Raw genomic sequence first — 17,210 nt, 5'->3', positions numbered from 1 at the left:
ACACTGATTACTGATGTACAGGGTTGGTACATTAATTACACCGATTACTGATGTACAGAGTTGGTACATTAATTACACTGATTACTGATGTACAGAGTTGGTACATTAATTACACAGATTACTGATGTACAGAGGTGGTACATTAGTTACACAAATTACTGATGTACAGGGTTGGTACATTAATTACACTGATTACTGATGTACAGGGTTGGTACATTAATTACACTGATTACTGATGTACAGGGTTGGCACATTAATTACACTGATTACAGATGTTCAGGGTTGGTACATAAATTACACTGATTACTGATGTACATGGTCGGTACATTAATTACACTGATTACTGATGTACCGGGTTGGTACATTAATTACAATGATTACTGATGTACAGGGTTGGTACATTAATTACACTGATTACTAATGTACAGGGTTGGTACATTAATTACACGGATTACTGATGTACAGGGTTGGTACATTAATTACACTGATTGCCGATGTACAGGGTTGGTACATTAATTACACTGATTACTGATGTTCAGGGTTGGTACATTAATTACACTGATTACTGATGTACAGGGTTGGTACATTAACTACAATGATTACTGATGTACAGGGTTGGTACATTAATTACACTGATTACTGATGTACAGGGTTGGTACATTAATTACACTGATTACTGATGTACAGGGTTGGTACATTAATTACACTGATTACTGATGTACAGGGTTGGTACATTAGTGTCAAGTGGGAAGGTCCGTCCGTTGGTCAACAAACAACTGTGGGAGTAAAGTCATATTTGCAGCGATCTCTTCACAGATTGGAAAGGTTTCTTCAGTCACTCCTTAATTGGGAATGATTTCATTGGGTAAGTGAAGTCATTGGGGCCGGTGTAAGGAGGGCTGGGGTTTGGCTGGAAGGCTGGAAGGAAGGACTGGAAGTGGAAGTGAGGTTGTGTTCTGACTGAGAGGGTTGGGTTGTTATTGGTTGTGTTCTGACTGAGAGAGGGTTGTGATTGGTTGTGTTCTGACTGAGAGAGGGTTGTTATTGGTTGTGTTCTGACTGAGAGAGGGTTGTGACTGGTTGTGTTCTGACTGAGAGAGGGTTGTGATTGGTTATGTTCTGACCGAGAGAGGGTTGTGATTGGTTGTGTTCTGACTGAGAGGGCTGGGTTGTGATTGGTTGTGTCCTGACTGAGAGGGCTGGGTTGTGATTGGTTGTGTTCTGACTGAGAGAGGGTTGTGATTGGTTGTGTTCTGACTGAGAGAGGGTTGTGATTGGTTGTGTTCTGACTGAGAGAGGGTTGTGTTATGATTGGTTGTGTTCTGACTGGGAGAGGGTTTTGATTGGTTGTGTTCTGACTGAGAGAGGGCTGTGATTGGTTGTGTTCTGACTGAGAGAGGGTTATGATTGGTTGTGTTCTGACTGGGAGAGGGTTGTGTTGTGATTGGTTGTTTTATGATTGAGAGAGGGTTGTGTTGTGATAGGTTGTTTTCTGATTGAGAGGGGGTTGTGTTGTGATTGGTTGTTTTCTGATTGAGAGAGGGTTGTGATTGGTTGTGTTCTGATTGAGAGAGGGTTGTGTTGTGAATGGTTGTGTTCTGACTGGGAGAGGGTTGTGTTGTGATTGGTTGTTTTCTGATTGAGAGAGGGTTGTGTTGTGATTGGTTGTTTTCTGATTGAGAGAGGGTTGTGATTGGTTGTGTTCTGATTGAGAGAGGGTTGTGTTGTGATTGGTTGTGTTCTGATTGAGAGAGGATTGTGTTGTGATTGGTTGTTTTCTGATTGAGAGAGGGTTGTGATTGGTTGTGTTCTGATTGAGAGAGGGTTGTGTTGTGATTGGTTGTGTTCTGATTGAGAGAGGATTGTGTTGTGATTGGTTGTTTTCTGATTGAGAGAGGGTTGTGTTGTGATTGGTTGTGTTCTGATTGAGAGAGGGTTCCGTTGTGATTGGTTGTTTTCTGATTGAGAGAGGGTTGTGATTGGTTGTGTTCTGATTGAGAGAGGGTTCCGTTGTGATTGGTTGTTTTCTGATTGAGAGAGGGTTGTGATTGGTTGTGTTCTGATTGAGAGAGGGTTGTGATTGGTTGTTTTCTGATTGAGAGAGGGTTGTGATTGGTTGTGTTCTGATTGAGAGAGGGTTCCGTTGTGATTGGTTGTTTTCTGATTGAGAGAGGGTTGTGATTGGTTGTGTTCTGACTGAGAGAGGGTTGTGATTGGTTGTGTTCTGATTGAGAGAGGGTTGTGATTGGTTGTGTTCTGACTGAGAGAGGGTTGTGATTGGTTGTGTTCTGACTGAGAGAGGGTTGTGATTGGTTGTGTTCTGACTGAGAGAGGGTTGTGATTGGTTGTGTTCTGACTGAGAGAGGGTTGTGATTGGTTGTGTTCTGATTGAGAGAGGGTTGTGATTGGTTGTGTTCTGACTGAGAGAGGGTTGTGATTGGTTGTGTTCTGATGGTGACAGAGATTTTGTCGTATAGCTGTATATATATGGAGAAAGATCAGCTGTTTGAATTGTTTGAAGAGGAAGACATTTAGATTGTGTAGCACTGTGATAATTCAATGTCTATCTTTCTGCTGTAAGAGCAATGTAGTAAAACACAAATGGCATGAAAAGAGAGTAACTAAAGAGAATGATATGGCCAGAAGATAATCAAACCACCTCAGGAAAAGACTTCTGTACCCCTAACCAGTCTATTGGTTTTGATACACAGAACACCAACACACACTCCCCCTTTCACGGTGAGAACAGATACCCATGTGTAGTTAGGCATAGCCTGTTGGCACGTCTGCTAATGTGCAACAACATTCCTCATGTTATTTTCATCATCAGCAGAGTGTGTTTGATTAGGCGAAGCTGCATCACTGCCATAGAAATGGAATTCTGTTTCTTTGATCACTGCCCCTTGGCAACCAGTCCCATAGCAACGTTAGCACCAAACCTGTTCTGACGGGTCCATAAATGGCATTAATATTCACAGATCACCCGCATCAAATTACTGCAAAGACTACAGATGTTGAAAACGAAGGGGGAAAGTCCCGTTTAATATTTATAGTTTGACTGTAAAAGAGGTAACAGATTGCAGCTGTAACGAGCCTCAGCTTGGGGAGATGACATGAAAACCGCTAAATAATCAGTTGTTCCTTCGATAAGTGGTTATCGGGAATAGCTGGTGTAAAAGGTCTCTTCAGTAAAACATGTTCAATCTGGCGTCAGTCGGTTGATCTGTGCCACAAATACCACAGGGTTTTGACATCACAAAAGGCTAAGGTCGGGGGGGGGTCATGAAGTCAGCAGACGAACAATGGATTCACCGCGGTTCCATCTGGATTCATACTACACATAGGACATGTCCTCTGTCTGACAGAGTTGTAGGTCTTCTCCTAATGTAGGACATGTCCTCTGTTTGACAGTGTTGTAGGTCTTCTCCTAACGTAGGACATGTCCTCTGTCTGACAGACAGCGTTGTAGGGCTTCTCCTAATGTAGGACATGTCCTCTGTCCGACAGACAGCATTGTAGTCCTTCTCCTAACGTAGGACATGTCCTCTGTCTGACAGACAGCGTTGTGGTCCTAATGTAGGACATGTCCTCTGTCTGACAGAGTTGTAGGTCTTCTCCTAACGTAGGACATGTCCTCTGTCTGACACAGCGTTGTAGTCCTTCTCCTAACGTAGGACATGTCCTCTGTCTGACAGAATTGTAGGTCTTCTCCTAATGTAGGACATGTCCTCTGTCTGACAGAGTTGTAGGTCTTCTCCTAACGTAGGACATGTCCTCTGTCTGATAGACAGCGTTGTAGGTCTTCTCCTAATGTAGGACATGTCCTCTGTCTGACAGAGTTGTAGGTCTTCTCCTAACGTAGGACATGTCCTCTGTCTGAGCGTTGTAGTCCTTCTCCTAATGTAGGACATGTCCTCTGTCTGACAGAGTTGTAGGTCTTCTCCTAACGTAGGACATGTCCTATGTCTGACAGCTTTGTAGGCCTTCTCCTAACGTAGGACATGTCCTCTGTCTGACAGACAGCGTTGTAGGTCTTCTCCTAACGTAGGACATGTCCTCTGTCTGACAGAGTTGTAGATCTTCTCCTAACGTAGGACATGTCCTCTGTCTGACAGAGTTGTAGGTCTTCTCCTAACGTAGGACATGTCCTCTGTCTGACAGACAGCATTGTAGTCCTTCTCCTAACGTAGGACATGTCCTCTGTCTGACAGACAGAGTTGTAGGTCTTCTCCTAACGTAGGACATGTCCTCTGTCTGACAGACAGCTTTGTAGGGCTTCTCCTAACGCCGTAGTACGCCTGTCACATGGAGCTAGTTCCTCGAACAAACGAGGGGTTGTCTGAGGACAGCTTGGGTGTCCTGGGGGGCTTTCCTCTCACAGTGTGGTGAATATTACCCATAATGCACCTGCCAACAGAATAATGACACCGCAAAGCAATGCCGGGTAACACTCTTTACACTAAGTTTCTCTTATGCCTGTGTAGTTAAGTGTTACCCTATGCCAACATATCAATACATCCACACACAGTTATGGTGAGAATATAAGGTTTAGTTCTGTTGACCCTATGGGCCCTGGTCAAAAGTAATGCACTATATAGGGGAAAAGGGGGGTGGTATTTGGGACGCACTCGGCCATGTTAGTTTATTGTGATGATCATGCAGCAACCGGTAGCTAGAGAAAGGTCACGTCAAGTTCATCCACTGATGCAACATATCTTATCAGACATAACAGGACTGCTAAGAGGAATGCTTAAAGGGACAATTCAACGTCATAGCCATCCTTTCCAGCACCACTCCAACGTCAACATATTTGAAAATGGCACGTTTCTATGTTTAGTAGCACTTGTTGGCTGAAGCTAGTCGTACCAAACGAGTGTGCTAGCATACTCCCTTAAAAACACCTTCACTTTAAAAATGATAAAAGAGCGGCAATAGTACTGTTTGTCCATTTTGAGATGCCGTAGCCAGTATAAACTTCCTCAAAATAGTCCGAATTAATCTAAGATAACTCAAGAAATCTGTTTTTTGCCGAAGTGATCTTAGTGATCTTACATCTAACTAAGATGTTTGGTGCTGTGTTTTTCAATGAAAAAATGTGCATGAAAACAAGTCGTCTCATGTTGAATGACAACAAAGACTTTATTGAAGAATCCCTACCGTTGACCAATCACTGACCAAGGGGTGGAAATGTCAGACACCGAACTTAGGCTTGCCTCCAGAAAAAAAACTGTGTGTGCACAAACAGCTGGAAAAACCCTGACCGAAGTCCAAAACTAACAAAAATGTCACTAAATGTTGTTGTAATACAGTATATGCACGAACTCTACCGAACTGTTTTGGCACCCTATTCCCTATATACTGCACTACTTTTGACCAGGGCCCTTAGGGTAGTGATCAAAAGTTGTGTACTATGTTTGGGAATAGGGTGCCATTTGGGACGTAACCTAAGTCAAGTCAAGTAAGTCATCTGTGTGTTGCCAAGCCAAGGCTTTAACCGTCACGATCAGGTACGTTAGACAGACAACCCCGCAGTGAGAATAACCACACAGGTCTGGTAGCTAATAGCTAGCTAAAACAGATCTGTGACAAGGACAACACAGTTAGCCCTCCATAAGCTTTGGATCAGAGGTTAGAATTATAACTGAAACCAGGAGTTTACGGTGGAAGGACAGCAGTGTACTAGGTTGCGTCCCAAATGGAGCCCTAGGGGCCCTGGACAAAAGTAGTGCACTGAATAGGTGCCATACACTCCAGTATTATCCAGAACAGTTTGATCAGACCTACACTCCAGTACTACCCAGAGCAGTTTGGAGGACCTACACTACAGTATTACCCAGAGCAGTTTGGAGGACCTACACTCCAGTATTATCCAGAACAGTTTGGAGGACCTACACTACAGTATTATCCAGAGCAGTTTGGAGGACCTACACTCCAGTATTATCCAGAGCAGTTTGGAGGACCTACACTCCAGTATTATCCAGAGCAGTTTGGAGGACCTACACTACAGTATTATCCAGAGCAGTTTGGAGGACCTACACTACAGTATTATCCAGAGCAGTTTGGAGGACCTACACTCCAGTATTATCCAGAGCAGTTTGGAGGACCTACACTCCAGTATTATCCAGAGCAGTTTGGAGGACCTACACTACAGTATTATCCAGAGCAGTTTGGAGGACCTACACTACAGTATTATCCAGAGCAGTTTGGAGGACCTACACTACAGTATTATCCATAACAGTTTGGAGGACCTACACTACAGTATTATCCAGAACAGTTTGGAGGACCTACACTCCAGTATTATCCAGAGCAGTTTGGAGGACCTACACTACAGTATTATCCAGAGCAGTTTGGAGGACCTACACTACAGTATTATCCAGAACAGTTTGGAGGACATACACTACAGTATTATCCAGAACAGTTTGGAGGACCTACACTCCAGTATTATCCAGAGCAGTTTGGAGGACCTACACTCCAGTATTATCCAGAGCAGTTTGGAGGACCTACACTCCAGTATTATCCAGAGCAGTTTGGAGGACCTACACTCCAGTACTACCCAGAGCAGTTTGGAGGACCTACACTCCAGTATTATCCAGAGCAGTTTGGAGGACCTACACTCCAGTATTATCCAGAGCAGTTTGGAGGACCTACACTACAGTATTATCCAGAGCAGTTTGGAGGACCTACACTACAGTATTATCCAGAACAGTTTGGAGGACCTACACTACAGTATTATCCAGAACAGTTTGGAGGACCTACACTCCAGTATTATCCAGAGCAGTTTGGAGGACCTCCACTCCAGTACTACCCAGAGCAGTTTGGAGGACCTACACTCCAGTATTACCCAGAGCAGTTTGGAGGACCTCCACTCCAGTATTATCCATAACAGTTTGGAGGACCTACACTCCAGTACTACCCAGAGCAGTTTGGAGGACCTCCACTCCAGTATTATCCAGAACAGTTTGGAGGACCTACACTCCAGTATTGTCCAGAGCATTTTGGAGGACCTACACTCCAGTATTGTCCAGAGCATTTTGGAGGACCTACACTCCAGTATTGTCCAGAGCATTTTGGAGGACCTACACTCCAGTATTGTCCAGAGCATTTTGGAGGACCTACACTCCAGTATTGTCCAGAGCATTTTGGAGGACCTACACTCCAGTATTGTCCAGAGCATTTTGGAGGACCTACACTCCAGTATTATCCAGAGCAGTTTGGAGGACCTACACTCCAGTATTATCCAGAGCAGTTTGGAGGACCTACACTCCAGTACTACCCAGAGCAGTTTGGAGGACCTACACTCCAGTATTATCCAGAGCAGTTTGGAGGACCTACACTCCAGTATTATCCAGAGCAGTTTGGAGGACCTACACTACAGTATTATCCAGAGCAGTTTGGAGGACCTACACTACAGTATTATCCAGAACAGTTTGGAGGACCTACACTACAGTATTATCCAGAACAGTTTGGAGGACCTACACTCCAGTATTATCCAGAGCAGTTTGGAGGACCTCCACTCCAGTACTACCCAGAGCAGTTTGGAGGACCTACACTCCAGTATTACCCAGAGCAGTTTGGAGGACCTCCACTCCAGTATTATCCATAACAGTTTGGAGGACCTACACTCCAGTACTACCCAGAGCAGTTTGGAGGACCTCCACTCCAGTATTATCCAGAACAGTTTGGAGGACCTACACTCCAGTATTGTCCAGAGCATTTTGGAGGACCTACACTCCAGTATTATCCAGAACAGTTTGGAGGACCTACACTCCAGTATTATCCAGAGCAGTTTGGAGGACCTACACTCCAGTATTGCTGTATAACTATTCACGATGTAGTATATACAGCACAGTTGGTGCTGTTTACTTAGTAAATGTTAATGAAGGAACTTAATACACGTCTTGGGAGAGTAGCTAATGCGGATACTGTCACTTTTAAAGTTCCTCACTGAGAATACTGTGTGTTTTGACGCGATGCTATGCAACATGATCTGACTCCAACCTATTAGCCTACAGGTCTCTCCACTTTGTCTGAGTTGGACTGAGTGCAGAAACATATGTAAATGGGTTTCACGCTGAGCTATAGCACTCTGTGAACAGCATTAGCCTTACAGCCGTAGGGCTACAGTACATACACAAGGCCTCCACACCATCCTTTTAAAGAAGGAGAGCACAAAAGGGTCTTTGTGTACCCCCACCGCCCCCCCCCCCCTCCAACCCCTCCTCCCCCCAGGACTTACCTGAACATAGTCCACACTCCTCCCCAGGGCTTTGAAGGCTGTGTACATTACTTCCCTCTTGCCTCCCCACTTCTGCATGATGCAGACACATTTATTATTGAGTACAAGGCGCGAGATGGCCTGCAGGCTCTCAGCGTACATCTCGTCCGTCTCCTCAGATCCCCTGTGGTGGTAGTTATTTTTCCAGACGTACGTAGTGGCTTTATCCCACCCCATGATCTCCCGGAAGATCTCCATCATGTACTTGTCGTCCTCGTTATTCCCGTCGATCACCATGATGACCTTGATGCCCGGGTAGGTCAACCTCTTGACCGATACCAAACACTTCCTCAGGTAGGCCGGGTCCTCCTGATAGGCTGCAATGCACAGGGCCAGTGATTTGGTGAGTTTGATGGGCGTCTCCATGGATCTCCTCATGTTCCGGTGTTCTAGGACAGCAAACAGGCTCTGGATGATAAGGTGGATGACCAGGATGGCCCCGTACAGCCCGAAGGACAAGTGGTTTCGTGCCGTGGTGAAAAACTGGTAGCCCATTATGTAGGCGGTAGAGATCCCCACGAGGAGCGAGACTCCAAACATTGTCGTCCCGAAAATTCTTAGGTAGGTGAGAGCTTTGTCACATTTCATCTGGAAAAGCAAACAAGAACAGAATCACTGTCAATGTCAAATGAGATGACAGTTGAGACATACAGTGGGATCAATAATGAGATGACAGTTGAGACATACAGTGGGGTCAATAATGAGATGACAGTTGAGACATACAGTGGGATCAATAATGAGATGACAGTTGAGACATACAGTGGGATCAATAATGAGATGACAGTTGAGACATACAGTGGGATCAATAATGAGATGACAGTTGAGACATACAGTGGGATCAATAATGAGATGACAGTAGTGACACTGGGAGGACATTGATACGGTAATTACTAAATGAACACAGCTTCAGATATTAATTGGTCAACTTGTTAGAGATATACAGAAGACATAATGATGACAATGATGATATATGTACCTAATAATCACCATAATGATGATAATGATGATAAATGTTCCTAATAATCATCATTACGATGCGTCACTGTAAAAGCTCTTCCCTAACTCTACACTGTCACCATAGCAACAGACTCCATGTTTCACAACAACAACAAAAAACGGGTTCAGATAGACTGTAAACAGACTCCTCCCATCTCTCTCTCCCTACATCCCCCTCCCCAAAATCCCCCTCTAAATGTCAGATGGTTCTCTATGGCCGATTGTTCCCAGTCTCTTTATTAATGCTGCATCCCATCTGCTGGACAGACGTACGAGTCGAGAGCGAGAGCGAGCACCACCCTCTGACATCATCTGTTTATATCTCCGTGGGAAGACAAGAGCAGGGAAATGTAAAACGCTGTCTCTCCACTAAAGACCCTTCTGTCACATTGAACAATATGGTGGTACATTTTATCAGTTGAGGCAGTAGGAGGGTGGCACCTTTTGTTTAAGGCTTAGACATGTGATAGTTTAAGTGACACTTCAAGGTGTCTAATGCTGTTGAAAAGCAATGAAACACTATCACGACTTGTTTTATTTGAATGCCAGTTTTTTGGGTCTCCACTAAAGACCCTTCTGTCACAGTGAAGCAGGTAGTAGGGCATCTTGTTACTTTGTTTTAATTAAATATCTTGGATCTATCATAAGTGACACTTTGATGTGTCCAATGCTGCCTGCATGGGTCTGTCCAGTAACGCTAAAGACCCATCTGTCACAATGGAGAACAAAGTGGTACTTCTTGGTCAAGTAAAAGCTGAGGTCGTCTTGGTAGACTACATTAAAGTCTGAGGTTATCTGGGTAGGCTATATTAAAGGCTGAGGTCGTCTTGGTAGGCTATATTAAAGGCTGAGGTCATCTTGGTGGACTACATTAAAGGCTGAGGTCGTCTTGGTAGGCTATATTAAAGGCTGAGGTCATCTGGGTAGGCTATATTAAAGGCTGAGGTCGTCTTGGTAGGCTATATTAAAGGCTGAGGTCATCTGGGTAGGCTATATTAAAGACTGAGGTCGTCTTGGTAGGCTATATTAAAGGCTGAGGTCATCTGGGTAGGCTATATTAAAGGCTGAGGTCATCTTGGTAGACTACATTAAAGGCTGAGGTCGTCTTGGTAGACTACATTAAAGGGTGAGGGCGTCTTGGTAGACTACATTAAAGGGTGAGGGCGTCTTGGTAGACTACATTAAAGGTTGAGGGCATCTTGGTATACTACATTAAAGGCTGAGGTCGTCTTGGTAGACTATATTAAAGGCTGAGAGCGTCTTGGTAGACTACATTAAAGGCTGAGGTCATCTTGGTAGACTACATTAAAGGCTGAGGTCGTCTTGGTAGACTACATTAAAGGGTGAGGGCGTTTGGTAGACTACATTAAGGCTGAGGTCGTCTTGGTAGACTACGTTAAAAGATGAGGGTCGTCTTGGTAGACTACATTAAAGGCTGAGATCGTCTTGGTAGACTATATTAAAGGCTGAGGGCGTCTTGGTAGACTACATTAAAGGCTGAGGTCATCTTGGTGGACTACATTAAAGGCTGAGGTCGTCTTGGTAGACTACATTAAAGGGTGAGGGCGTCTTGGTAGACTACATTAAAGCAAAGAACCCCTGACATGTCTTGTTTGACTTGTGCTTGTAATTAGAGTTTTTAAATCAGCCACCTCCTTGACTTGGATTAGGGACTGGAACGGGAACAGTGACATGTAAAATGCTGCATGCATGGGTCTCTCTCCACATGACCTAAAGCAGTAGGTGTAAAAGAAACGCCTGAACTAGATCCTGTACATAATGGTCTGGAACTAGATCCCCCTACATACTGGTCTGAAACTAGATCCCCTACATACTGGTCTGAAACTAGATCCCCTACATACTGGTCTGAAACTAGATCCTCTACATACTGGTCTGAAACTAGATCCCCCTACATACTGGTCTGAAACTAGATCCCCCTACATACTGGTCTGAAACTAGATCCCCTACATACTGGTCTGAAACTAGATCCCCTACATACTGGTCTGAAACTAGATCCTCTACATACTGGTCTGAAACTAGATCCCCCTACATACTGGTCTGAAACTAGATCCCCTACATACTGGTCTGAAACTAGATTCCCTACATACTAGTCTGAAACTAGATTCCCTACATACTGGTCTGAAACTAGATTCCCTACATACTGGTCTGAAACTAGATTCCCTACATACTGGTCTGAAACTAGATTCCCTACATACTAGTCTGAAACTAGATCCCCCTACATACTGGTCTGAAACTAGATCCTCTACATACTGGTCTGAAACTAGATCCTCTACATACTGGTCTGAAACTAGATCCCCCTACATACTGGTCTGAAACTAGATCCCCTACATACTGGTCTGAAACTAGATTCCCTACATACTAGTCTGAAACTAGATTCCCTACATACTGGTCTGAAACTAGATCCTCTACATACTGGTCTGAAACCAGATCCCCTACATACTGGTCTGAAACCAGATCCCCTACATACTGGTCTGAAACTAGATTCCCTACATACTGGTCTGAAACCAGATCCCCTACATACTGGTCTGAAACCAGATCCCCTACATACTGGTCTGAAACTAGATTCCCTACATACTGGTCTGAAACTAGATTCCCTACATCCTGGTCTTGACAAGAAGGAAATAAACTGTCGGGGGAGGTTCTCTTCTGCACTGTTCAACCAATCCAGTAAATGAAGAGGATGAGTTAAGATGGAGTGTCTCCTTGTTAACATCCAAAAGTGGAAGACACACGAAGTCACAGGCTCTCTTTCCATTTCCCCTGAAAACTGGAACATCCGGTTGTTGGGGACTCAGCAGAGGCTACTCTCCATGAAAGACCTCTCTATCTGTCACAGTGAAGAAGAAGCTGGTACATCGTGGTTAAAGTCTTGGATATGTGATTGCATAAGTGACACCTTGAAGTGTTTCGGTGCTGTTGTGAAGCAAAGAAACCTTGATACGCCTTGTGTCTAGACTGTAGTTTGGTTTCTTTTTGTTAAATCAGCCACCTCCTTGGCATCGAATAAGGCCTGGCTCACTTGATACAGGATGAAAAGTGGATGTAATCAGTGTGTGAGGCGAGCTGAGTGCTGAACTGGCATGTTTCTGGACTTTAAGCGTCATCACATTTACAAGACCTCTGACTCCATTCCCCTCCATATGGTCCAAGTCCCCGCCCCTTGGCCAACTGGTTAACCTAACGCATTGGTGTTACCGTCTGTAGTGGTAAACCAGTACAAAGACTGTCCCAACCCTAAAATCTTTATTTTCAAGTCTCACTGTTGTAGGCTACACTTTGTGTGAACTGTGAACCTAAACCCCCTCATTCAGATGGTGCTAAAACAGCCTAGATAACTAAACCCTGCGGGCCAGATGCAGAAGGATTAACCACTAATGTGTGTGTGAAATGACGCCCCCCCCCCGTCCGTCCGTCCGTCCCTCCTCCTCCCCTTAACCCCCTTGTACTTCCAGACACTATGTACGTAGATCTAAACCCTGGTTTGATGATGATAATGATGTGTTTTTCTGAGTGCCAAATGTGACAGGTTAAAGGAAATAGTCATAGCCTGTTATACATTAAAAAGTATTCATAGTTCATAGTATGTGAGGATCTTAAAACATCTAAGGTTAAAAAGATGCATTCAGTATCAGTTGATAAAGATTGATAACATTCATATAATTGTGTTAAAGTTCAAATCTGTCAAAGGGTACGAATTGTGAGAGTAATGTGTAAATGTTATATTGATTACTTGATTTTGTAGTGCCTAAAAGTGTTAATCTGTGATCTACGAAATGCTCTTAATCTATGAGCCGGAGATCGATTGCTCTGGTCTCCACCCATATTCCTGGGGAAAAGCGCGGTCTTTTTCTCATTCAACTAAACGTTAAATTGAGAATACAACACCGTATCACTCTCGTGATTATTTCTCCCCTGTTTTCAGGGGCGTAACACAAACACCAGATATTGTTGTTGATGAGGGCGGGGGGGGGGAGTGCTCATTTTGGAAGTGGGCTGCTCATTTGACAGCTACTTGGAGCAGGCCGTTGCCGGGAAGCTGCTTAAGCACCAGTCCCTCGTGGCACGCTTGGACAGCCTCGGGTGGAGCCTCCAGATTGTGGGCCTGACGAAAACTAGGACAAAGAAATTGGCTAGGTGCTGTTCTGTTTCAACTGTCGTGGACTGTTTGGAGAAGGAGGTGCTTTCTGTACCCTTGAGTGCCATGTATACAGGGACCTTTGAAATCTTTGAATTGAATGGTGGATTGAAATAACATGTACTTGGTGGATGTAAATAAAGTATTTCAAATGTGTGTGTGTGTGTATGTGTGTGTGCACGTGATGGGTGTGCACGTGTGTGTGTATGTGTGTGTGCACGTGTGTGTGTGCACGTGTGTGTGTATGTGTGTGTGCACGTGATGGGTGTGCACGTGTGTGTGTATGTGTGTGTGCACGTGTGTGTGTGCACGTGTGTGTGTATGTGTGTGTGCACGTGATGGGTGTGCACGTGTGTGTGTATGTGTGTGTGCACGTGTGTGTGTGTGCACGTGTGTGTGTATGTGTGTGCACGTGATGGGTGTGCACGTGTGTGTGTATGTGTGTGTGCACGTGTGTGTGTGTGCACATGTGTGTGTGTGCGCGTGATGGGTGTGCACGTGTGTGTGTATGTGTGTGTGCACGTGTGTGTGTGTGTGTGCACGTGATGGGTGTGCACGTGTGTGTGTATGTGTGTGTGCACGTGTGTGTGTGTGCACGTGTGTGTGTATGTGTGTGCACGTGATGGGTGTGCACGTGTGTGTGTATGTGTGTGTGCACGTGTGTGTGTGTGCACATGTGTGTGTGTGCGCGTGATGGGTGTGCACGTGTGTGTGTATGTGTGTGTGCACGTGTGTGTGTGCACGTGATGGGTGTGCACGTGTGTGTGTATGTGTGTGTGCACGTGTGTGTGTGTGCGCGTGATGGGTGTGTGTATGTGTGTGTGCACGTGTGTGTGTGTGCACGTGTATGTGTGTGCGCGTGTGTGTGTGCACGTGTGTGTGTGTGCACGTGTGTGTGTGCACGTGTGTGTGTGTGTGTGCACGTGTGTGTGTGTGCACGTGTATGTGTGTGCGCGTGTGTGTGTGCACGTGTGTGTGTGTGTGTGCACGTGTGTGTGTGTGTGCACGTGTGTGTGTGTGTGCACGTGTGCGACATTGAGGGTGTCATCAACGTATTGAGATGATGTCACCTTGCACAAGGCCCTGTGTGTGTTGTCCCTGGGCTGTTTGCCGGTGGGTTAGCTTGAACACTTGCAGACTGACAATACGTCCCAAATGGCACCCTGTATAGTGCACTACTTTTGACCAGAGCCATATGGGCCCTTGTTTAAAAGTAGTGCACTATATAGGGAATAGTGCGCCATTTGCAACGCGGACTGACTGACGCACTGTGTTGGCTGGGTCTGGGGCTGGGTCTGGGCCTGGGTCTGGGCGGGACACTCCCTTTGCCTGAGATAACACCGCCAATGATCTCAATTGATTGTGAGTAAGGCTGAGTAAGTGATGGGGGATGTTAGAGTGTGAAGGCTGAGTTAGTGATGGAGGATCTTGGAGTGTGAAGGCTGAGTAAGTGATGGGGGATGTTGGAGAGTGAAGGCAGAGTTAGTGATGGAGGATCTTGGAGTGTGAAGGCTGAGTAAGTGATGGGGGACGTTGGAGAGTGAAGGCTGAGTTAGTGATGGGGGCCTCCTTCCGTGGCCTCCTTCCGTGGCCTCCAATTGCTCTTAAATACAAGTAAAACTAAATGCATGCTCTTCAACCGATCGCTACCTGCACCTACCCGCCTGTCCAACATCACTACTCTGGACGGCTCTGACTTAGAATACGTGGACAACTACAAATACTTAGGTGTCTGGTTAGACTGTAAACTCTCCTTCCAGACCCATATCAAACATCTCCAATCCAAAGTTAAATCTAGAATTGGCTTCCTATTTCGCAACAAAGCATCCTTCACTCATGCTGCCAAACATACCCTTGTAAAACTGACCATCCTACCAATCCTCGACTTTGGCGATGTCATTTACAAAATAGCCTCCAATACCCTACTCAACAAATTGGATGCAGTCTATCACAGTGCAATCCGTTTTATCACCAAAGCCCCATATACTACCCACCATTGCGACCTGTACGCTCTCGTTGGCTGGCCCTCGCTTCATACTCGTCGCCAAACCCACTGGCTCCATGTCATCTACAAGACCCTGCTAGGTAAAGTCCCCCCTTATCTCAGCTCGCTGGTCACCATAGCATCTCCCACCTGTAGCACACGCTCCAGCAGGTATATCTCTCTAGTCACCCCCAAGACCAATTCTTTCTTTGGCCGCCTCTCCTTCCAGTTCTCTGCTGCCAATGACTGGAACGAACTACAAAAATCTCTGAAACTGGAAACACTTATCTCCCTCACTAGCTTTAAGCACCAACTGTCAGAGCAGCTCACAGATTACTGCACCTGTACATAGCCCACCTATAATTTAGCCCAAACAACTACCTCTTTCCCAACTGTATTTAATTTTTATTTATTTATTTATTTTGCTCCTTTGCACCCCATTATTTTTTTATTTCTACTTTGCACATTCTTCCATTGCAAAACTACCATTCCAGTATTTTACTTGCTATATTGTATTTACTTTGCCATCATGGCCTTTTTTTGCCTTTACCTCCCTTCTCACCTCATTTGCTCACATTGTATATAGACTTGTTTATACTGCATTATTGACTGTATGTTTGTTTTTACTCCATGTGTAACTCTGTGTCGTTTTATCTGTCGAACTGCTTTGCTTTATCTTGGCCAGGTCGCAATTGTAAATGAGAACTTGTTCTCAACTTGCCTACCTGGTTAAATAAAGGTAAAATAAAATAAAAAAATAAAATAAAAATGTTAGAGAGTGAAGGCTGAGTTAGTGATGGGGGATGTTAGAGAGTGAAGGCTGAGTTAGTGAAGGGGGATGTTGGAGAGTGAAGGCTGAGTTAGTGAAGGGGGATGTTGGAGAGTGAAGGCTGAGTTAGTGAAGGGGGATGTTGGAGAGTGAAGACTGAGTTAGTGAAGGTGGATGTTGGAGAGTGAAAGTAACCAATAAAAACCTTGTGGCTGCAGCCAACTGCAAATCTAACACGTCATGTTGTACCGTACTATAACTACAGCTGAGGTAACGTGAGAGAGAGAGAGAGAGTGTGTGTGTGTGTGTGTGTGTGTGTGTGTGTGTGTGTGTGTGTGTGTGTGTGTGTGTGTGTGTGTCAGCTACCATGTCGGCATGGTAGCTGACATGTAAAGACGTCCTATTTACACCTGTTGTCTGACTACATGTCTGAGAATCCAACATGAAGACCATTAGTTTGATTCTGCTGGAGCTGGCCCTGTTCCAGGAGGGGTATGAAGGCTAGGCGGACACAGGGAGGGGTTCCTGTGCTGAGCTGGATAGACTCAACGGAGAGTTGAATCGTGGTCAGCGGGGAAAACCTAAACTCTAAGGCTTTTACAGTTTAGATGAAATACAACACTGCGGCCAGAGCAGCGCTGAGCATTAGCTGAAACTGGGCCAAGAGGACTTGAAGTCTGTTCTGTGCAACAACTGAAATATAACCGTGGCAATGACTGGAGTCAATGGACTTTACAGCTCTAAAATGAATACCTGCTGTAGTCAAAAACACTTTATTAATGTAGTGGTCTACCGCCGTGGAGGTGCAGTTCACACCTGGTCAGTGACACCAAATCCCCTATATAGTGCACTACTTTTTTACCAGAGCCCTCTAGGCCACAGCTGTTTGAAGTGCACTAGATAGGGAATAGGGTGCCATTTGGGACACAGCCATGCCCACACTTGATATAACTTTAATAACCCTTGTCTTGGTAACACTTGTCTTGCTAACAGTTGTCTTGGTAATAGTTGTCTTGGTAACACTTGTCTT

General features: G+C 45.0%; 1 protein-coding gene across 1 annotated transcript in view; it reads right to left on the bottom strand.

Annotated features, from left to right (window-relative positions):
• Positions 1–17,210, bottom strand: part of LOC109878265 (hyaluronan synthase 2-like) — a 31,152-nt gene that overhangs the window by 6,985 nt on the left and 6,957 nt on the right. The window contains exon 2 of the mRNA XM_031812212.1: positions 8,237–8,863. Coding sequence (XP_031668072.1) covers positions 8,237–8,863 — 627 coding nt within the window. The remainder of the gene's footprint in view (positions 1–8,236; positions 8,864–17,210) is intronic.

Source organism: Oncorhynchus kisutch, unplaced genomic scaffold (genome assembly GCF_002021735.2).
Source record: "Oncorhynchus kisutch isolate 150728-3 unplaced genomic scaffold, Okis_V2 Okis02a-Okis13b_hom, whole genome shotgun sequence".
NCBI lineage: Eukaryota > Metazoa > Chordata > Actinopteri > Salmoniformes > Salmonidae > Oncorhynchus > Oncorhynchus kisutch.
This window is presented reverse-complemented; position numbering and strand designations above follow the sequence as displayed.